The sequence below is a fragment of the Populus trichocarpa genome, chromosome 8 (assembly GCF_000002775.5).
Source record: "Populus trichocarpa isolate Nisqually-1 chromosome 8, P.trichocarpa_v4.1, whole genome shotgun sequence".
NCBI lineage: Eukaryota > Viridiplantae > Streptophyta > Magnoliopsida > Malpighiales > Salicaceae > Populus > Populus trichocarpa.
The window spans coordinates 3,482,800-3,505,420 of NC_037292.2; the positions used below are offsets into that span (position 1 = coordinate 3,482,800).

The 22,621-nt window shown below is 37.7% G+C and overlaps 3 protein-coding genes across 3 annotated transcripts; all 3 read right to left on the reverse strand.

Moving 5' to 3' along the window:
• Positions 1-1,216: 1,216 nt before the first annotated feature.
• On the reverse strand, positions 1,217-3,792 carry LOC7467559 (L-type lectin-domain containing receptor kinase S.4). The gene has a single exon (XM_024607850.2). It carries the CDS (start codon positions 3,490-3,492, stop codon positions 1,528-1,530), a length of 1,965 nt encoding a protein of 654 aa, XP_024463618.1. The 5' UTR covers positions 3,493-3,792; the 3' UTR covers positions 1,217-1,527.
• Positions 3,793-7,792: 4,000 nt separating this feature from the next.
• LOC7487971 (ribulose bisphosphate carboxylase/oxygenase activase, chloroplastic) lies at positions 7,793-10,775 on the reverse strand. The gene is made up of 7 exons (XM_006379544.3): positions 10,607-10,775; positions 9,694-10,016; positions 9,456-9,561; positions 9,257-9,342; positions 8,657-9,132; positions 8,224-8,505; positions 7,793-8,096 (listed from the first exon to the last, which is right to left on the reverse strand). The coding sequence occupies exons 1-7, from the start codon at positions 10,649-10,651 to the stop codon at positions 7,987-7,989; spliced, it is 1,428 nt and encodes a 475-aa protein (XP_006379606.3). The 5' UTR covers positions 10,652-10,775; the 3' UTR covers positions 7,793-7,986.
• A 6,517-nt stretch (positions 10,776-17,292) lies between these two features.
• On the reverse strand, positions 17,293-22,499 carry LOC7487972 (probable phosphoribosylformylglycinamidine synthase, chloroplastic/mitochondrial). The gene is given in 4 exon segments (XM_002312075.4): positions 17,293-17,738; positions 17,814-18,993; positions 18,996-22,014; positions 22,177-22,499. Coding segments are annotated over 3 exon segments (4,356 nt in total). The 5' UTR covers positions 22,339-22,499; the 3' UTR covers positions 17,293-17,738; positions 17,814-17,818.
• Positions 22,500-22,621: the final 122 nt, after the last annotated feature.

Below are 22,621 nucleotides of genomic sequence, written 5' to 3' on the forward strand. Positions count from 1 at the left end.
TCAAACAGTGTGCCCAAATACAAGAAGCGAGGACATCACTGCTTCTATATCAAACAATTTTAACTTCGGGAGAAAAAGGATTAAAGAAGAATGCCACAGGAGAGAACTAAACATCTCATCACAAGGGGGGAAAACAAATGAAACAAAATAAAGATCCCCAAAAAGAAAATTATTACAAAAAAGAGAGAGCTGGCTATCAGTTTCTTTACTATAGCTAACTGCTTCCATTTCCACCAGAAAGTGCGTGAGGTTAAGATAACCCAAGTTCAATATCAATATCTCCATGACCATCTCCAGGTGACTGTACTGACCTCGTCTAAATATGTCAACGCAGCAGATGATCGAAAATAACCCTGACGCTCACTCCTACCATCACCATCTCCATTGTAATTTTTTACATCAAAATCATCCAGGGTTTCAAGTTTCAAGTTTCAACCACCTCAGACAATGACATCCCTTCCTCCAAGTCCCTCACAACCTACCGTACTGTGGGCCTCGCTTTGGGCACGTTGTTAGAACGCATTAGCCCCAGATTCGGCAAAATAACAGAGTTCCTTTCTAAACTGCCAGGACCACCAAAGCCAGGTAGCTCCTGTCTTTCAAACCACCTTTTGCTTTCTTTAGCTCTTGATAGGAGAATATGCGAGGACCACCTTCAGCAAGACATATCTGATAATACTTGGACACAAATCTAATGGCAATCAACACCTAAAGGCATAATCCACTTATTTTTATAGTTTTTTTGTTCTGTCAAGAAACATACTATAATGTTTTGGCATACAATAGTTTATTCTTGTTCTTAGACCACAGATTCCTGATAGACTGCGTATCAATATTTTTCATGTCCAGAATGCTAAACTAAAGCGCTTATATTCTGCAAACTTGAGAGTGATTAGCCAAACTAAACAATCAAATGCTGCCTTCTCCATAAGGTTGTACAATCGGTATTTTGCATAACAAATTTCTGACTCCATCCAAAACTTACACTGATTTCTGCATAATGCAGCTTTTCTTTTTCTTTGTAATCGAGCTAAAAGACAAGAATCATGGAATAGACGTATGTATGAATAGGATTGAAGCCAACAAGTAGGAATTATAATTTTATATAAAGTTTTAAGTGAATTCAACTGCGTGAACATATAAAAGGAATGAAGGGAATCTTGTATATTTTCTTGACGTTCAATGTATCATCATAGTAAAAAATTAAAAACTGAAAGAAGCGGAAAAATATTCTCTTATGAAATCAAATCGCAATGGGAATATCTATATGCCTGTGCTTTATAAATTTACAACCTGCATTTGGGGATCCTTGTCAATAAAAAAGAAAATTAAATCTCTCGCATAGAAAAACCCTACACTGCCAAACAAAAAGTTAAACAGAAAAAAGGGCTAATTTAGTTCTCTTTACCATGGCTACCTACCTGCTTTCATTTCCATCAGAAAATGGAGGAGCTAAAACCAACCCAGCTCAATGCAAGCGAGTATCCGCGTAATTCCACCAGAAGATCATGTGCTGACCTTCTCCAATTATGTTGATTGTGGATAAAAATACATATGATCCTTACACTCATCACCACTATCAGTATTTGCATCAGCATTTTCCCCATCATAGACATCTGGGGCAGCAACCAACTCAGGCAATGCCACTTCTCCCTCCAAATACCTCACAATCTTTCTCATTAAAGGCCTTGCTCTCGGGACATAGTTAGAACACATGAGCCCCAATTTAAGCAGAAGAACAGCCTCAGTCTCGTCAAACTCGCCATTTAATCTCGGGTCCACTACATCAAGAATTGCACCACTTTTCCACTTATCCCATACCCAGTCTACCAAAATGAGCTCTTCAGGCAGTGCTTTAGGCTCAATAGGTCTCCTTCCACAAATCACTTCAAGCAAAAGTGCACCAAAGGCAAACACATCTGAACTTGTTGTAGGCTTTCCTGTTTTTGTCAGCTCGGGTGCCAAGTAACCCAATGTGCCGACCACCTTGGTGGTGATGGGATTTGAGCCTCGCTCATATAACTTGGCAAGACCAAAGTCGCCAAGTCTTCCATTTAGTTCGGAATCTAGCAACACATTCCCTGCCTTTATGTCTCTGTGAATCACAGTCTGCTCCCATTCTTCATGCAAATACAGAAGGCCCGAAGCAACATCCTTGACAATCTTGAACCTTTGTTCCCATTTGAGAATGGTTTTAGGCTCCTCAAATATGTACTTGTCTAAGCTCCCATTAGGCATGAAATCATAGACAAGCAGCAGTTCACCTCGTAGGCGAGACCACCCTAGTAAACGAACTAAATTTTTGTGGCGGAGACGGCCAATACTAGCAATCTCAGTCGAAAATTCCCTCAAACCTTGTTTAGATTCGTGACAAAATCTCTTCACTGCTATTGGAGTGCCACAATTTGGCAGGGTTCCTTTGTAAACTTTACCAAATCCACCAAAGCCAAGCAGCTCCTTTTCTCTAAAACCCCTTGTTGCTTCCCTGAGTTCTTGATAAGAGAATCTGCGAGGACCAACTTGTAGCTCCCATCCCTCGATCATATCTGCATCTTTAATCTTTCTAACAAGATAAAAGGATACAGCAATCCCCAAGATTATGACAAAAGTAGACCCAACTGAGACGCAGACAACAAGTACCAAGAGATCTTTAGTCTCAGGAAGAGAAGGAAGAGAAGACATAGAGAAAGATTTAGCCTCTCCATTTACACTGAAACTCCATCCAAGAACATAATGTGTGCTTGTGAGCATACCAGTTGACGAAGAGAAACCGACATACATAGAATCATTGAGAATACTAGAGAGGTCTATATCAATAGACAAGATAGGATAAATCGGTTTTGTGGAAGAAGGTGAAAGCCTAACCTCTAATTGATTCTTGACTGAATCATAATCAACCCATGCTTGAATGGGATTACCACTAGTGAGATCCAATTCTTCCTTTTCTGAATTAAGAAGAAAATATGCTGCAGGAACCGATTTGTTTGATATCATGCTATTGATATTAACACCAACATGATTATCATTTATATCAAAAAAATCATAATCTTTATGTGTGTCAAATTCAACTGAAAAAATGTGATAGGAGAAGCTACCAGCGACGGTTGTATTGAGGAGACCCAGATACTTCCTCGGAAAAGCACCAGGCAGCTCGTTTGAAGTAGAGAGGGTGAAAGCAAGGCCATGACCACCTAGATTTGGATACTTAGGGACAACAGCAAAAACAAAGGCGGTTGAGAAGGAGAATGCTTTTCCACTGGTAGAGTTCTTGAACTTGATTTGATGCGAGTAAAATGCATGGCCTAGTATGCTTTTACTATTGTTTGTTAAACTCAATAAGCCATTCTTTTCAATCTCAGCAGCACCATTTAGGCTCATGTTGTTTCTAACATGATTGAATCCTTGGAAGTACAGATCATCAAGCTGTGTAAGAACATGGTTTTGGTTTGCAAGGAAAATGAGAAACAAGAAAAGTGTGAGCTTTTGGGACATGTTGGAGAGTTAAGGCTGGCCTTTGTGAAACAGAGGATGCTCTGTTTTTTCTGTGAAGTTGAAGAGGATTGAGGTATGGTTTTGGTCACGTATTAATGTTATGTAGACATTTGGTTTGAAAATGAAGAAAAGGTATGGAAAAAAAGGGAGGTGGGATTTCCGAGAGGTTGCTGGTGAAGTGGAACTCTGGTTTGGTTTCACATGGTATTGAAGATGGTGACTCACAACTTTGCATTACTGTTTACTGTCCATTATTGATTTTCCCCCAATGCTTATTAATATTATTATAACTATATTGTAAAACATTTGGAATTTGTGGGTGTTTTGGAGCCAGAACGACTATCTTCTTATTATTGTTTTAAATTAATCTTGACAAGGCACCGTGTGAAGAGTCAACTGCTATCTTCTTATTCTCTGTGTCTACAAATGTATCAAAGTCAAAAGGTCGATTATATATTTTAGATCGTTTAAGCAAATCATATCTTATAATTCCTGGAATCAAAGATGATCACAATCAACATCCAAGGTGATTATATATATCATTTGCTAAACCCATAATCTCTCACTTTTCATGGAATCATATAGTTTGAAATATAACTTAATATTGCCATGATTATTATTATTATTATTTAATTATGAACGTTCTACAGTGCTATTGAGGTTAGCAACTGCTACTTTGCATGATAAATAGCTGTTAACTACAAACGATGAACACTCTTCTTTACCTCCAACTGAATAGGACATCAAAGATGACAGGCAACCAAGCCCGGTCGGAAACGACAGCACTTTGAAAAGAAGTGGACACTACGGTCTTTGCAACGTTTTGAAAGAGGCTACCACTTAATTTGTGGGGATGCACCAGACCACACCATGTGATGTCTTTTGACTCTTTTCCTTTTCATAGGAAAAAGAAAAAAGAAAAAAAAAAGGCATCCTCATTTTGGTTTTGTAAATGAATGCCTCTAAATTTGATATATATATATATAACATGGCATGAATGTTTGTTTTTATATTTTTAAAGTATTTTTTAAAAAACTAATTTATTTTAAATTAATATTTATTAGTATTATCTGATATTAAAAATAATTTTAAAAAATAAAAAAAATATTATTTTAATATATTTCTAAAAAAAACACTTTAAAGAATAATTATAAAAAAAAACTCTAAAAAATCCTTATATCTACGTGGAAATTGCTTGCAGCCTTCTAAATCTCAAGGTTTAGAATTCTAATTGAGTTCAAAATCTCAATAATTTTTTTTATTCGTGGATTATCTGGAGCTAGTTTACGCGCGTAGAACTAAATTCTAAATTAAAAATATTCAATGTCGTGAATATTCTTCATTACAGTTTACCGACAAAATAAGTGGATAGAAGAAGTTTAAGAGGTTGGTCCACAAAGTTCAACGGACATCCTCGTTAATTCCAAATGTAATCAATTTTAATTTGTGAAGAGATACATACTTTACATCATTGGACTACCAACAAATTCCTATTCAAGCCTCGTTTGCTTAGGCCACATAGTTTGTCAAGAAGACAGTAGGATGTAGCCAACCTTGTTTTTTTTTTTTTTTTTTAATTGGGGGTGTCTGGATCAATTTATACGCATCTCGACTAATCCCCTGAGATTCTGAAATTAACGATCATGTAAGCTTTCAGTGATCCTGATATTTATGATATTCAAACTGGTAATTTTTAAAAAATAAACTTAAAATCTCATCAATTAAAATATACCCGTCGAGGTTTAGCCAACCTTGATAGTGGCTCCACGATGAGTGCCCTTATGACCCCATATTCTCCACGGAGGAGGACCCCATGAACATGGGTCCGGGGGTTATCCTTGTTGCCCAACGCACTTCCAAGATATGCCACTCTCTGATCTCTATTGAGGCCTGAATATGCACAAGAGACCCAATATACCAGAATCATTGTATACCCAATATGCATATAACACTCTTTGATAGAACTTTGTTTATCTAGCACTAACCAGGCAAAACATACATATTAAATAAAAGGGGAGTATATATGCCCTCTAGCCACGTATGATCACCTAAAAAACTTGTTCAATATTCAACCCAAAATCAAAGTAGTTCTAGCCCGTTTGTCATTGCTAGATCTCTGTCCCTTGGCAATTCTGAACTGTCAATGATAAATACATCGAACATTAATTGTCTTTGCATGGCCACATGCACTCCCGTGGGTTCAAGACTATATAAGCCTTGAACCCCGAGATAAGACATTATTTTTTTTTTCTCATTAGAAACTTCATCTTCTTCATTTCTCTTGTCTAACCCTAATATTTTCTCTGCAACTAAATACACACACACACTTATAGTTTTACAAGTTCTTTATCTCCTACGTACGTACATTAATCAGCTTGAGCATATGAAGATCTCTAAACCTCAAAAAAACTTGATTTACGAGCATTGTGGGTGCTCAAATCTAGCATTGTCAACCTCTCAGTTTTGTCCGTCTTGGAAGACCGATTATAATATATATATAGGTCTGCAACAATTTCGTCAATATCTGTCAAGGATTATGAAGGATATGGTGTGATTTTAATTTTGTTTTCTTTTTTATTCAATATTCTTATGCTCTAAGTCAAATTACAGCTAAGTTTTTAGGTCTTGGATTGTACGGTCACTTCAACTTTAACGAAATCAGGTTTTTGCGGATTTTCTATGTAGTAGGTTCTTAGGAATTTAGAGCTGGGCCTCAATTAACAAATTTTATGTGTTTGGCTATATATAGTCTGCACCATACAATCTTGAAAACGCTTGCCTATAGCGGCGGATACTAGGAAGTTGGTCTCACAGTGTATGAATGAGATAATTAATAGCATATTAGATTTATACTTTATATATATAAAAATGTGTGAACGTTAAAAATAGCTACAATAGGGTGGAATTTTGGAAGTATTATGGTGAGAGTGTGAGACTGACATGGCTGTTATGTGATAAGACGATATAATTGTTGGGTGATGAAGTGATAGTGATGGCATGTAAAATATTCTCCATTTCCGAGAGGATTTTCCCACCATTTCATTAACTTATTTTTGTTTTAATTTCTTTTTGATGAGCATATATATATATATATAGATTTATTGCTGGACTTGCTTCAAGGAAATATAGTTTCTAAAGGCCTGGTTATTGTTAATCAAAGAGGTAGAAGAGTTATCATCTTTTTTTTTTATTATTATTTTAAGTTATTTTGGTTTCATAATCAAGTTGTAGATTTAAAAAGTTAACTCGCGTTGATCTTAATTTTTTTTATTTTTTATTTATTTTTATTTTATTTTTCAATATTGAATCATTGGTTGAAAATTGAGTTTCATAAATTTTTTAGATTTGTTTTTTTAGGGTTATTTTGATCTTATGAACAAGTCACATGTTTCGTAGGTTAATCCAAGTTGACTCAAGTAATTTTTTTTGTTATTTTTGTTATTTTTTTAATTTCATCCTTCAACATTAAATTGATTAGGAATTCAACTTTATAATTAATTTTATTTGTTTTTTCTATATAATTATCATAATTTTATGATCCGGTTTACAGATTTAACAAGTTAATTCAGATCGATTCAGTATATCACCGTCTCAATATTTTAAAAAATATCATCTAATATTCTATTTTGAACTCATAATTAAAAAAATTAAAAAAAATATAAGTAACAGGAGGATATTATTTTTATATTAAAAAAATAATTACCGACCAACTATCTATAGTCTGTGCAATTATTTCAAACTAGTCGATATGCACAAAAATAGACAAAATATTGGTCAATCAACTCTAACCAATTGGATAGGAACTGAATTGCATTCTTTATAGTTTTTTTTTTTTTTAAAATAGAGATTAAATCACAATTTTTTTTTTGTCGGAAATTCCCTCGTATTTCGATATTTGCCATCACTGGCTCTCTAATGCTCCAACTACCATCTCGAGTAAACAAAACAATCCATCAATAACATCACAACATATTGCTCATACTAAAAACGTTTTCAAGGGTTTTTTCTTAAAAAAAACAATAAATTAATTCTAGTATTCCTCCAAAGTGGATTTAATTCCTTTGTGGGAGGAGCAATTATTGATTGATCGAAGCCAAGTGGCAATATTTTGTTAATTTTGGAGTCAACTACCAACCTTTCTGTCAATTTTCATGTCAAATATAAAATATACGGGAAACCGAAAAGATAGGGTTTGAAAAAATATGATCTTGCCAAAACTATTTGTAAATTTATAGAGTTCTTGAGAGTTGCAGCAAGAAGAAAACATGAAAACATGTGAGAAATTGATGCAGGTGGAATGTGAGGGGAATAAAAATATCGTGGATACGGTGGTAAAAAACATAGCACCCAGTAAATATTCGACAGTGTAAATTATGACACAAAATCAGAGGATAGCAATATCCATTTAAGAAAATGGAACAATAGGATTTGGTTATCTCACATCATGACTTAGAAAGTGCTGCTCCTTGCACACCGAATAAGCTAGAAAAGGATTCAGTAAGAGCAGCTTCCATCATCACTCCTAGCTGTTGGATCAAAGTTTGCTGCATTTGGGTCGGTACAGCCTTCAGGGATAGGCACCTTTACTTGCTGTGCCGCTTGGCCTACAACAAACAACAATGAAAGAACACCAACTCAAGTAAAACTCCTGCTTTAACTTCATGTACCATAACTATAACAGAAGCCAGACGCAAACCTCCCATCCAGGCCTCTAGGATGTAGGGATCTAACCATAGAAAGTTCCTCTCTCAATGGCATCTTGATTGGCTTCACCAAGAGCAGCGTCGCTCAGGTACTTGTCAGCCAATTGGACTCTCTTCACATTCTCTTGCTCCTTGACAAGCATGTTTCCGTACTCAAAGAGCTTCTCGACTGTCATCGGTGGCTGCTCAAAAGTTGGGGGTCCTTCCCTTGAGTTCACAAGCTTCTTTCCAATGCTCTCAACACCAACACCTGAGACCCACTTCCTCACCTCATCGTCATATACTCGGGCCCTGAGAGCACCAAAGAAATCTGCACAAGTACAAAAAGTTAGCCACCCCAAACAAAAATGCACCCAAGGCCTTTTTGAATGTTGAGCCTAACGTCTACTTTGTGAAACTTGGTTTTAAGAAACACTTGCCACCAATAAAGCTTTCAAAATTCTAGAAGGGAACTAGCTTACCAATAGATTGGCCAGGGAAGGTATCAACAAGCTTGACAATATCATCCTCGGGAACATTGTCAGTCTTGAAAATTCCAATGCAGACACCAATCCTATCTTCTCTGGTAGGAGCCCAGTAGAATTTCTCCATACGACCATCACGGATAAGAGGAGCATACAATGTTGAAAAATCGTTACCAGTGACGATGATGGGTACACGTGGATTATCCTCCTTGTTGTACATGCCGGGAAGTTGCACATTTGTTGGGTTGTCAGCAATGTTCATGAGGGTAGCATTAACCATCTGGTTGTTGACAGTGTATTGGGTAGTTCCACCAAGCCTCCCAGCTCCGGCATCAAGATCATTGATGAAGAGGCAGCACATCTTTCCCTTCTTCTTGATTATATCAGCCGCCTCACGGTACCTTTGCCTGATAAGTTTTGCGGGTTCACCAGCGTTTCCACTTTCCAATTCTCCGGCACTCATCATGATTGGGCTGAAATATGTGTTATCATCAGATGAAATGGCAACAAGCATAACAGAAAGATCTATAGTCTAACATATTCAACATGTACAAGCTGTCAGACAGAGAAATAAAGTTGATGGAAACAAATACTCACCTAATTCCCATCTTGGCAAAGACCAGTTCACACTGGAAGGATTTTCCTTGACCTTTGCCTCCCCAAATACCCAAGATGAGAGGAACCTGCAACAAAGTCACAGAAATTGTTCTTTTTTTTCTTCAAATATACCAATAGAAGTGATTATTTAATAATTTACTTAATTGACTTTATAAAAGAAGTCGGCTGTTATATTTACCTTGATATTAGGCAGGCTCATGAAGTTCTTGGAGATGTGAACAACAATCTTGTCCATGAAAGCAGGAGCAATGTAGAAACCATCCATCATGTTGTCCAGGTTGTACCTAAAGCACAGTCACCAAGTCATGTTCATAATCAAACTTGTCCACAACTTCAAGCAATATGGAAATCATAAGTATTGGTTGTGTTAGAGAATAATCTACAATAATTTCCATAAATAAAAGTGCGCTACTTACGTACGAAGACCTTGACTGAGGTACTCATAAGAACTCAAAACGGGGTTGTGAGTTCCAGTTCCCTGGGGGGCTTGGAAAAGAGAGTCCACCATACCCTTTCCTCTGGTGATATCTTGTTGATCATCAGACATGTCTGTAACAAGGCCTCCCCATCTGTCCTTTTCGGTCTGCTTCTCCTCATCGTACTCCTCAGCAACAACCTTGAAGCTCCCTGATGAAATCTTGGAGTTTGTGAACCTTGATGAGCTCACTTTCTTCAAGCTGTTGCCAAAGAAAGCTGAAGTTGGGACTGTGGATCCAGCGCCAGAGCCATTCAAGGCCAGCTGCATCAAGTTATGTTTGACACTATTTAGACCCAACAAACCACATGTATAGATCCAACTAATTCATCGCAAATTCCAATTTTTTAACATTCAATATAGCACAACCAAAATTAAGCCCTTCGTCACTTCATCTATGAATATCGAACCCATTAATTAGTTAGTTCAGCTTAAAGCTTTTAATCCCAGTTCATATAGCAATCCAAGACTAAGTTTTCCCTTTAGAAAAGAACTGATTGAACCTTTATAGTACACAAGCATGCATACACACGCACGCGCGCACAATTATATAGGTTCATTCATACATAAATTCATGCATATACAAGCATAGATATGCTTGCAGCGTCACACATAAGAGCACAAAGCATGACAATTTTACTCTTTTGCTAATTATGTAAGGCCCAAAAGTGAAAAGAAACAAACAACAACACAAAGACCAGCAAAATAGTTACCGTGTTGGATAGTTTAAGAAGCCGCGATCTTAAAACTGGGTAAGAAAACAAGCTATATATAGGCGAAGGTATCAAATTTAAAGCACATGATGCAGATAGTCAGTTGAAGAATAAAATGGCGGGAAATTAAGATTAGAGTACCGGTGCTCTGTTGACAGCTCCAACGGTGGAGATGGTGGCTGCCATGATCGAACAGCAGTGATTGATTGAAAAAGTAATGCAAAGGGTAGAGTCACTTCTAGCTAGCAAATGCAGAGTTTTGGCCTTTGAGGTGCGAAGTGAGGGACTTATAGCAACAGGAAATCGGGGTCTTTGAGGATTGGTTTTTGAATTCCTAACGGCCACACAATCAAGATTGGATTGCTTCCACGTGGCATTAGGACAATTGTTTCTAGCTTGAGTTCCTCTGGAGGGTTTAGCAATTTGAGTTTGAGGTGCTCTTTACCACAAAAGCTTTAGAAACTAGAACCACACCCCGTTCGTTTGTGATTGTCTGTTTCTATCAAAATTTTTGTAGATATTAGATATATCCATGACTTGAACATATTAAGTTTTTTATTATTCAATGATACTAAAAAAAATACCCCGTTGCAACTATTAAAACTAGATAAGATTTCTAAAATGTATATAATAGAAATAACATAAAAATTATTATAATTAATTTTCACATAAAAACAAAACAAAATAAAAATTATAGTCAAATATTATATCAAACAGTTAAGAGTATAATATCATATAAAAAATAGTCTAACAGGAAGAGACTATAAAATACCTTTGGTTTTGTGATTTGACTAGAAAAAAAAATTTAATTTAAATTCTTGAAATTTTCAATTGTTATTCTATTATCTCTTCGTTGCAAAACAGAAAAAAAAATAGAATTGTAAAATGCATTGTTATTATCAAATTTTATAAAAAACAAATATAATTTTTGTAGAAGAAGAGAATAAAGAAAAGGGGAAGAAATTAAAAGAATGAAAGGTGACTGAAAATGTGAAGATAATTAGAGAGAAAGAAAAATATTATTTACATCAAAAACTTATATTATTTACATTAGATTGTATGAATTATTTCAAGTTGAACGAGTTTTAAAAATCCTAACCAGACCTATATATATTATCTAATTTTAACATGTAAATTCGGTTCGAATAATATAAATATAGAACAATATCTGGGTTATTTTGAAAACCCCTAATTATTTACGGGCCGAAACTCACATCACTGCAGGATAATTCTGAGATTATAAATGGTTATCAGGATCTCATCAGAAGAGTCAAAATGTCATGTGCAAGAATTGTCGATGGTTTTGTCCAGGTGACTGTTGAACCGCCTTGTCCATTCATTGCCGAACAGAATTCAAAGTTGAAACACAGCCACAGGTGACGATATCCAGCTAGAGACTTATCTTCCTAGCTTGGGACCCAAATTCTTCCTATTGAATTGGGGCTCTTCTTCTGAAATTCTGAGTCTTGACATTTTGGGAAGTAAACGAAAAGATGGGGACCTAAAATTTGGCCCACAAATGCTCTAATGGCCTCAAAGACCGCGACTCCTAAAGGGACTGTCTGTGTGTGAATGCTATAATTCTATCCAGTTAGTTGTATTATCTTTCTTTTTTTAGGTAAATAAAAAAATTAAATGAAGTAATTAGTAAACAATTAGGTTCTTGAACGTGCAAAGTATAGGTTCAGGGAGAAAAGTTATCAAGCAAGCTTTAGCACTTGTAGATGGATAAACGGATCATCATTCCATGTTAGAGAAAGACACTTTCATCGTTATACCCGAAAGCCAAAAAGCTTCCATCCTCCACCATCCCATAAACACCTGCCTGTCATAATTCCATTTAAATAGAAAAATTTAACAGTTTTGAAAAGACAAATAATAGGAATTTATATCGCTCAGACTATAGAATTATGATAATGAATACTTTTTAAAATGTTTTTTTTTTGCTGGAAATATATTAAAATATTTTTAATATTAACACATTAAAAAATAATAATAAAAAATCAAAATTCAAAGAAACGTTATTTGAAACGCAGCCGTGAAAGTAACTATTATAAAATGGGCAACAACCTATCCGTTAAATGTAACTTTAAAACATGCTTAGGTATTGGATTATTGCCTCATTAAGTCGATCAAAAACTGCATAATTAGGGGATTAGTGCGAACCAGACAAAAAGCTGTTATGAGTCATGCACTTTATGTCCAATGCCTAAGCTATGATTTCAGCATATAAAACAACATAAATTTGTTCCCTTCAGCTAAAAGAGCACACTTAAAGCCGTGATGCACCAAATCCTAAAGCTTGATTCTGATTAAAGAAATAAAATCTTGAATAACAATATACCATTATCTCTACACACCGACCATGTTGGACTTGGCATTGCACCAATCTACATGGTTGGATCTGAGTCCAGAGGGAAAAAAAGTTACAAGTTGGTGACCTTCATAAACTTAAGTCTCCGTTTTTTTTTTTTTTTTTTTCCTGAAATGAATTCTGACGAGAGAAACATACGCATAAACAAGCCCAAATATTTCCAAGTCAATGGAATTTAGCAACTACTATAACTTAATGAAGCCCCTATCATGATTTCTTCAGCAACTGCTCTGCTGAGATCTCATGATAAAACCTAAGACGTTAGGTCCATTAAACCTTCACAAAGCAATCAAGAAACTCATTAAGATGGCATCACATCACAAATAAGATCAACACTGTCAGAACTGCATAATTTGATTCAACTTCTATAGTAAAGGCTTTGTTTAGACTGCATTTTCACAAACAGCAAGCAACAAAGAAATAGAATCTAGTCGCCTGCAGCGAAAGAAGTAGCGAGATTTCGAAAGGACAGTCAGATTTGTGGATCCCGTTTCTTAAAATTTATGGAAATGCCCACATTCCAAGTTTCAAAAGTTCAAGGACCCTTTTTCTTACAATCGTTCTCCTCGGCAAAGAACTTTTCATAACGCCAATTAAAAAGAAATGACTGATGTACTTGCCTGAATGGTGGCATTTCTTTTTTAAGATAAATTACTATTTATAGCAATTATATCACATTTTCAGAGCCCAACCAATGAAAATGATGATTAGATTTCCCATCAGTTTATTTATGAAGATTATTGATGAATAAAGCCCTTTCAAGGCACGAATCAGGAAAACCCTACCCAGTTTGAGAATGAAATTGAAGCCCATAAGGAAGACCCTAAAGAATAGGAAAAGTGAGAATGTCTCTTAGCCATAACTAAATATTTGCAAGTGATGATTATAAAGAGCAAATCTCAACACTAATTCCAAAACAAACCAGCTTTCTTACAAGTAAAATCACCGTGACAGAAATAAGTAAAAAACATAGGACAATGATAGGGCTGGGCTCTTCATGCGGAGCCTGCAAATTCCTGAGAAGAAAGTGCACAAGCGAATGTGTGTTTCACCGTACTTCTGTTACGACCAGGCTGCGGCCCACTTAGCAGCAGCGCACAAAGTGAAGGCACCACTTCCTTCTTTATATGGATGGGAAGACCAAAACAGTTTTTGCAACCCTCACCACGTCCTTTAGAGAGACTCCACGAAGAAATGGACAAAGAGATCTTCACTTTTTGTTCATGACCAGACAGCGGAAACAAAATAATATGAGAAGATCCTTAACTCTGGGGACAGCATTTGTGGCAAGTCAGGGCTAGCACAACAGATGTTTTGTGGATCAATAAGGAAAATTGTGTTTGCATCTTTGTAGTTTCAGTTATGTAGATTGCAACGGTTTCAAGGTCTGGGTGTGAGATTCCAAATAAGCATTTCCTGTCATCTAAAAACATCTAACCTCAGACCTGCAAGCAATCATATAGATGAGACACATCCAGAAAAAATTTCGCTCAACTCTAGCAAAGGCAATAGTATTCCTAGCAGTTGGCAACACTACCAGTCATGAACCAAAGAAATATTAAGTGATTTGATGTATTCAATACATTCATACTCATGAACCAAATAAATATTAAGTGATGCAAAGCATTCAACAGATTGATACTTTTCTCAATATTTACCCATATAAAACCTTTTTCAATGCCACATGTGTAAGAAGCTTCAAAATGAATTCCATACAACCATCTCTTTTATCCAGAACTCTAAATCAAATCAAATCAAATACCTTTAGTAGCCTTTACAAGATGATGAGAAGAGATCAAGACAGAAGAGATCAAGACGACAGATTCAGGTAGCAGCAGAAATAGAAAAAAAAGGTACATGCATAGACTGCAAAATGCTACACGGGAAATCTAAACCAGACTGATTAGGCAGTTTGCAATCAGGCTTCAAGGTCATTACAATATATTGCAGCCTAAAATAAACCCATTCTATTTGAGAAATTATTCAAGTTCTGGTTGTCAAAATAGATCATTTAGTAACTAGCCGAGACAAGCACATATCCACAATTGTGATAAAAAAAAAGAGAGATACTTGAAAAAATTCTAAAACATACTAAACATGATTATGATAGGAATATATCATGGTGTGCTCAATCCAAAAAAAATGCACCCACAACCTTGCACCAAGTCACCAAACACAAAAATACCATAGAGAAAGTGAACTTCAAATATGCAGTGCCTTTCCAAGTCATATGATTGAATTGATGCAACTACAAATAGTTTCCAATTCGTAACAACAACCACAGTTTGCACTCTAGGACTAGTTTATCTATCATCTTATGTTGGGAATGCCCCTTTCACAGCCCTTCCATTAGAATGCAACAATTAGCTCCAACCATGCTGTTTCACAAAAAATTATTGGTCTCATTTTCATATGCAATCGTACAAATGCAGATCAAGCTATGACACCATTAAACATTGCCTGACTATCTCATTAGCAAATTATAATATTAATAATTGTCTATAAAATAGATCGTAACCTTTAGTACTATAAAATAAATACATACGGGTGATTGAGATCATAGAGTATTTGTAACTTCAATGCTGGAATTAAGCAGACAAGCATGATAAAATGAAATTGAATGAAATAGCAGGAGAAAAGCTCATGCTAGAATGACAACATACCTAAACTTTAAGGTCAATCCACTTTCTGCAAGGATGACTGCCTTCATTCAGATCTAGAAGTGCCTGGAACTCCTTGCGTGAAAAGGATGGAGCCTCAAGCAGCATTCCACAGAGCATAGGCTGCAAATTTTTATTTTTTAAACGCTTGAGTTTAGCAGGATCATATACCCCAACATACAGGCTGTAAGCCCGTAACCAACGAGAAAACAGTGTACAGTGAGAAATTTTGTAAATCCACTGTTTTGCAGGTCTGAGCCAAAATTATTGTAGAGATTTGTGGAAGGAACAAACGAAGAGGCCTCTGCACATTGCCCATGATTTGTCAATGACAGCACAACCATGAGAGATCCAAGCTTAGGATCGAATAAGGCTTCCATATGAGCTTGAATAACATAAGAATTTTTCTGGTCCATCAGGGAACAAATTTGGGTTGCTATTTTGTAATTTTACTACAACTATGATTATAAACATAAAAGCATAGATGTATTCCAAAATGAATCCCCACCATGCAACACCCTTTTCTTTCGGATCAATTAAGTCTGTAAGAATTTGGATGATGAAACTAGAGCAGAACCAGATGAAGTACCTGCAGCACATAATATGCATGCACAAGTACCAACAGAAAGAAAGACAACATACTGAGACAGGCATACAGATGCAGGGCTACATAATTTTATATCATATCATGTTATCATACTGAAATTCTAAACAGGCTCGGCATGGGTAAAATATATTGGCACCATGTCACCTGGATATAAATTTTCACTGCAATGATGTGAATAAGTGATATGGTGATGCAACATGAACCAAGCCTCCAAAAAGTGATACCGTGACAGAAAGATGGAAATACGGATATATTAAGATGGTTTGACGAGTATTTAGCACCAAGTGCAGTTAACTGTGGTTTTGACAAAAATACAGCCAATTTTAGACGTGAAGATAGGGCACGCAAGCTCTATAATATATTAAATCTTCTCTGTGGAGAAACTGTGGCAAAAAATTTAGATGACCTTCAGGCCACAGCTGATACCTAACTCAGTAAAGCCTTTTTGTTTTGGGACGTAAGTGGGTGAATAATCAAAACCTGAAAGGGGGAAGTAAATTTGTGGAGTAAACAGCAAAATATAAGCAAATACACAATCACAAACATCAGGTTTATAGGCTTCAAAGATGGACAATAGCCACCATCTCATTTCTGTGTGCTACTGTACACTTGATTACTGAAACATAGAATGACAAAATATGTACCGCAATTGTACAGGTTCAATTGGTTGCAACGCAGATAATGTTTGGCCATAACATGGAAAACCACATAATTCTTAAAGATCGTGAATAACTAGAGAGGTTATCCTGAATTGACTGATTCACTGAACATAAAATTCATTCAATTCCATATGCCACACACCCCTGACTACTCTGTTTGACACTTCCCTGGATTAACGACTTGGCTTTCAATAAAAATGATTCATGGATTGCATAACTAAAACAGTTCATTCCAAGCTGGTTAAATAGGAACCTCTTCATTTGCACAACAGCGTAAACAATGGAAGGGTCATTGCAAGAAGTTGGCCTCAGTTCTTTATGTCACTCATCCATCACAAAGGATGTCCAAAAAATTTATTTTTCATTAACAGTTAAAATTCTTCCTGTATAGCTCATTAAGCACTTAAGCTACAACACAAAAGGATAAAGCCAAAACATAGTAAAGGGAACAACATGAAACTCAAAAAAGTTGTGCACCCCACTTCCCTATATTAATGACTAGGCTTTCAATAAAAATGATTCATGGATTGCATAACTAAAACAGTTCATTCCAAGTTGGTTAAAAGGAACCTCTTCATTTGCACATCAGCATAATCAATGGAAGGGCCATTGCAAGAAGTTGGCCTCAGTTCTTTATGCCTCTCATCCATCACAAGGGACGGCCAAAAATATTTTTTTTTCATTAACAGTTAAAATTCCTCATGCCTACCTCATTTAGCACTTTAGCTACAGTACAAAAGGATGAAGCTAGAACATGGTAAAGGGAACAACATGAAACTCAAAAAAGTTGTGCACCACAAATCCACTCAAACTTCTGTGTATTTTTGGCAGAAAAAATTGAGGAAAAAAATTGAAACCTTGGAGATACTTAGATTTGAACAGAGAAGCAAATCCACCACCTGACTTCAAAAAGTTCTAGATGCCTTAATTAGTAATGAACCCATCCTCCCCGTTCATCAGACAAGATACAGGCCTGAAACAGAAAAATAGAGTATCAGCAAGCAATTGAAGCAAAACCCTGACAAGAATGTTTGTGAAAGACACTAACCTGTCTCAAGAGCACCATTCTCTGGCATTCTGGAACATCTTTAACCACGGGCTAGGGCCTTTCTTGTCCAAACTCCAATGCGTGGGGTACCAAGGGAATTGCCACATCAAGAAGCAACGCTCAGGATGAGGCATCATTGCAAGATGCCTCCCATCAGGAGAACAAATTGCTGCAACTCCTAAAGGAGAGCCATTGACGTTGAAAGGGTAAACTTCTGTTGGATTCCCATCATCATCACAGTATCTTACTGGGGCCAAATTTGAATGAATCACACGATCAAGTACACCATCATCAGGGAAATATGCTCTTCCCTCACCATGAGCCGCCCACACACCCAATGTGCTACCCTCCATTCCTTTGAACATGATAGCGGGCGAGTCCTCTATTGTCACACTTGTAAAGCGGCATTCAAACCGACCAGATTCATTGTGAACAAACCTTGGTTGTGATGGGTCTCCTCCAGTACCAAACACACCCCCAACTTGGGGACCTGGGACCCACCCCAATAGAGCCATGAGCTGACACCCATTGCATACACCAAGACTAAAAGTATCTGGTCGTTCGTAGAACTCTTGAAATTGATTCAAAAGAGGCTGGTTAAACCGTATGGAAGCAGACCAACCTTTTGCAGAATCAAGCACGTCGGCATAGCTAAAGCCACCCACAAACACGATACCAATGAAATCACGAAGAGTGATAACTCCATTCAGAAGGTCTGACATTGTAATATCCCAGGGTTCAAAACCAGCAGCATAAAAAGCTGCAGACATCTCTCTATCTCCATTGCTGCCTTCCTCTCGAATGACAGCTACTTTTGGCTTCAATGTTGAGATCATATATTTATCATCTGTAAAGGTAGGAGTGAAGGACAATCTCCAGGTAGGTTCATGCCTAGACTTTAAACCTTCCTTCTCTAAGTCCACACAAGAAGCTAATCTCTGAAATTTCTCCAGATGGAAACTGGTTTCCTCCCAAATGTCTCTAAGGAAAGATGTTTCCTCCTTCAATTGAGTCACCCCATCAACTTTCAATTCTATCAAGGGTGAGGCAGTCACTCGCCCAATAATCTCGCCAGAAACCCCAACACTATTGAGCTTTTGCATTACAATATCCAAGTTTTTTCTGCTGACTTCAAGAACAAGACCAAGCTCTTCTGCAAAGACTGTTTCAAAGAGGCTCTCCCCTTTGAAATCAAGTCCAAAAGAATACCACAATTCCCAGCAAATGTCATCTCCAGGGCACAGACCAGTAGCCCACCATCACTAATATCATGGCCAGAAGAGATTATTTCTTCAGTAATAAGATCCTGCACAAACTCGAAAGTTTTTTTCAGGTAAGAAACATCGTCAAGATCTGGGCAGTCATCGCCAACTTGGTCAAAAGCCTGAGCAAGTGCAGATCCACCCAGGCGCCTCTTTCCCTTGGCCAGATCAATGTGAAGAAGTAAACCCTCATCTCTCAACTTCAGATCAGGGGTAATTGTTTTTGTTATGTCAGGGCAAGTGACATAAGCACTGATAACGAGATTTCCTGGGGCCTTAACAATCTCACCACCTGCATGGGCTGCCATGGAGAGACTGTCCTTGCCCCCATCGATAGCAATGCCAAGTTCAATCATAGCTTCTGAAAGAGCTGTGGCAGCATCATACATGTCAGCTCCTTCCCCATTCAGCTTGGCAGCATACATCCAATTCCCGCTTGACTTAACATCAGAAAGAGAAGTAATCTTTGCCCAAACCAGATTTGTGAGAGCTTCTCCAACAGCCAACCTCGCCATAGCCTTTGGATTAACCAGACCTTTGATAGGTTGTTCCCCAATGGCACAGGCACCTCCAGTCAAGTCAGTATAGGTCTGAGCAATGACAGCAACATCAGCAAGTGTAATTTGCAGAGGACCAACAGTTTGCTGCTGTGCTACAAGACCTGTTACACACCTGTCCACTTTTGTTGTTAAGAATCGTTTTGAACATACAGATGGAAGTCTTAATACCCTCATTAAAGCATCCATCACTGTGATGTCTGGAGCAATATCAAGTGGCTCTCGTGCAGAAACCACCCGGTGGAACTCAAAACTTTTCTGAGGCATGTCCCCAAGAACTTTCTCAAGCTCAAGATCCACTGCAGGAGGAGGGGGAGGGAGTCCATTTGAACGACATTTCTCAGTAGCTGAACTATCAACCAAGACAACACGTCCCTCGCCACTAATAGTTCCGATAACAGCCATTGACACCCTTTCCCTTTTGCAGATTGATTGCAAGAGGTCACGGCTTTCAGCCTTCACCAAAATTGCATCTTGCTCCTGATACTCTGCACCCCATATCTCCAAAACAGACATTGTGTGATCACCAACAACAATTGCCTGGATGTCAATTTGAGCACCCTTTGGATATATAATTTCCTTCACAACATTACAGTTACCACCGGCTCCCTGATCATGGATACTAATGATTGGATTGTTCTCCCCCATCTCAATGCAGGAACGAACAACACGATACAGTTTCTGTGCCATTTCAGCATCTCCGCGCTGTACAGCATTAAAGTCAAGATCAGCATCATTCTGGCCACTCACCATGCTTGATGCGGCCCCACCTCCCATTCCAATTCGATAAGCAGGACCTCCAATCTTTACAACCAGCATGCCAACATCAGGTTCCCCTTTCGTTATGTGGGTGTGATCAATTTGCCCTATGCCTCCACTGAACATAATTGGTTTCAACCATTCCCGCCTCTCCCCACTAGGAAGTCGCATACCAAAAGTTCTAGTGTAGCCCTGAATCAAGGGCTCCCCAAATTTGTTTCCATAATCTGAAGCACCATTGCTAGCATCAATGAGAATCTGCAAAGGTGATGCCAAGTTTGATGGGTATGTGAAAGAATGATCTTCCCATGGCGCATAAGACCCCTCAACATTCAGATTCCCAACGCAGTAACCAGCTGTAGATGCAACAACAAATGACCCTCTACCTGTTGCATGAGTATCCCTAATTCGACCCCCTGCACCTGTCTCTGCCCCAGGGTGAGGTGCCACTGCACACGGGAAATTATGAGTCTCGGCTGTAAATAAAATATCAAGGTCACGGTTGCTTGCATTTAAGGGACATGTTGAGCCGGGCTGAACTGGCCGCAATTGCTTTACAGGGAAGCCTTTGATTGCACTCGAGTTGTCCTTGAAACCAATGACAGAATTATTTGGATTCGCCTGCAACGTGCTCTTCACAATCTGCATAAGAGTTCTATTCATGGGCTGTCCATCTATAATAATCTTCCCAGTGAAAAACCAATGCCTGCTATGCTCGCTATTAGATTGTGCAATGTCAAACAATTCCACAGTTGTCGGATTCCGCTTGATGTCCTCCCTGAACAAACTAGTATAATACTGTAAATCTTGCTCATCAAACGCAAGCCCCATCTCCTGATTAATCTCCTCCAATGCTTTTCTACCCCTCTCCATGACAGGAACATATCGAACTTCCTCCGGAACTACACTGGTTTCGAAAGATGTAAGCTTCTGAGTATAAACACACTCAGTCATCCGATCATGAACCATTGCAGCAAACTCATTGATTTGATAATCTTGCAACACACCCTTACTGTACAGTAAGTACCTCCTTGACCGTTCCAGTCTAGTAACCTCTGTCAACCCACAAGCATGACAAATTGACACAGCATTCGCAGACCAAGCTGTGGTAAAAGACAACCTGGGTCCAGCCTCGACTATCACAGCATTCACTCCTTCCTTCATCTTCTTCTCGAGAAAGCTCTCAGTCCCCAAATTCTCGGGCTCATAAGTTTCTTGTAGAAGCCACCTAAGAACCCCAAGCTTCTGGCTTGAAATCCCAGACCGAATCCCGATATTAAAGCACTGCTCAGTTCGCAAACCAACAATCTTATTTGAAACTTTCGTTTGAACAGACTTAAGTAATTCAAGAGTTGCACTCTCTTGAATCAACGGAATGCGATAAAAATGAATCAGTTCTTGCGCGGGCTTTTCAATTAAACTTGACTGCTCATCAACAGAACTCGTCACACCCCCAGAAACCAAAGCTCTAGGCTTTGATTGCGCACGACACCTCAATGAAACACTCCTTTTATCAGATACACCAAACGCAGGCCTATGACCACGAAGCATCCCCAACAGCAACTGGTTCCGTCGATTAATAGGCAAATCTCTCTGTACATACAGGGTTTTCCTATTGTTACCCTGTAATAGAATTCCAGGAAGAAAACAAATCACAAAAAAATAAGATTTCTAGAACAATTAACAAGAAATTGAATCCTGCAAGTGCAGATACAAGAAAAATTAAACTGAAAATTTTATCCTTCATATCACAACCAAGAAAAGTGATAGTAAAAAAAGACTTACAAGCAAGAATTCTGTTGCTGCTGTGATTTCTCGGGTACCCGCCATTACACTGGACCTGTACAAACTCACGAAACTATATGGGAAAAAAAAACAGAGGCAAGACAGGAAAAGAGTGTGTGTATGTATATCTATAAATAATAAAAAAAAAAGACAGCAGAGCATGAAGAATCATGGCTAACCTAGAGCTACAATTTGCAGGTTGAGAGAGTGCTTGGGCTTAGGGTTTTGTGTGTGCAAGTAAACCCTACTCTCAGAGTAAAGTTGAGAGAGAGAGAGACAGAGAGTCTATTTTTCTATTTTCAAAATATTTTTTTAAACAAAAAAAGAAAAAAAAAACAAAAGAATCGAAGTTGTACTTCCTCGCATGATAATAATGGACAGAGGGGTCCTTTTCATTTCTTTTTTAAGAAAGGTAGCGGTATTATTAAGCATCACTTGAAAGCAC

Coding starts and splice junctions, on each gene's coding strand:
- LOC7487971 (XM_006379544.3), bottom strand. CDS start 10,651: ATGGCAGCCACCATCTCCACCGTTGGAGCTGTCAACAGAGCACCG. Junction 10,017..10,606: donor GAGCTGTCAACAGAGCACCG/GTACTCTAATCT, acceptor AACTTGATGCAG/CTGGCCTTGAATGGCTCTGG. Junction 9,133..9,256: donor TTTGCCAAGATGGGAATTAG/GTGAGTATTTGT, acceptor CACATATTTCAG/CCCAATCATGATGAGTGCCG.
- LOC7467559 (XM_024607850.2), bottom strand. CDS start 3,492: ATGTCCCAAAAGCTCACACTTTTCTTGTTTCTCATTTTCCTTGCAAAC.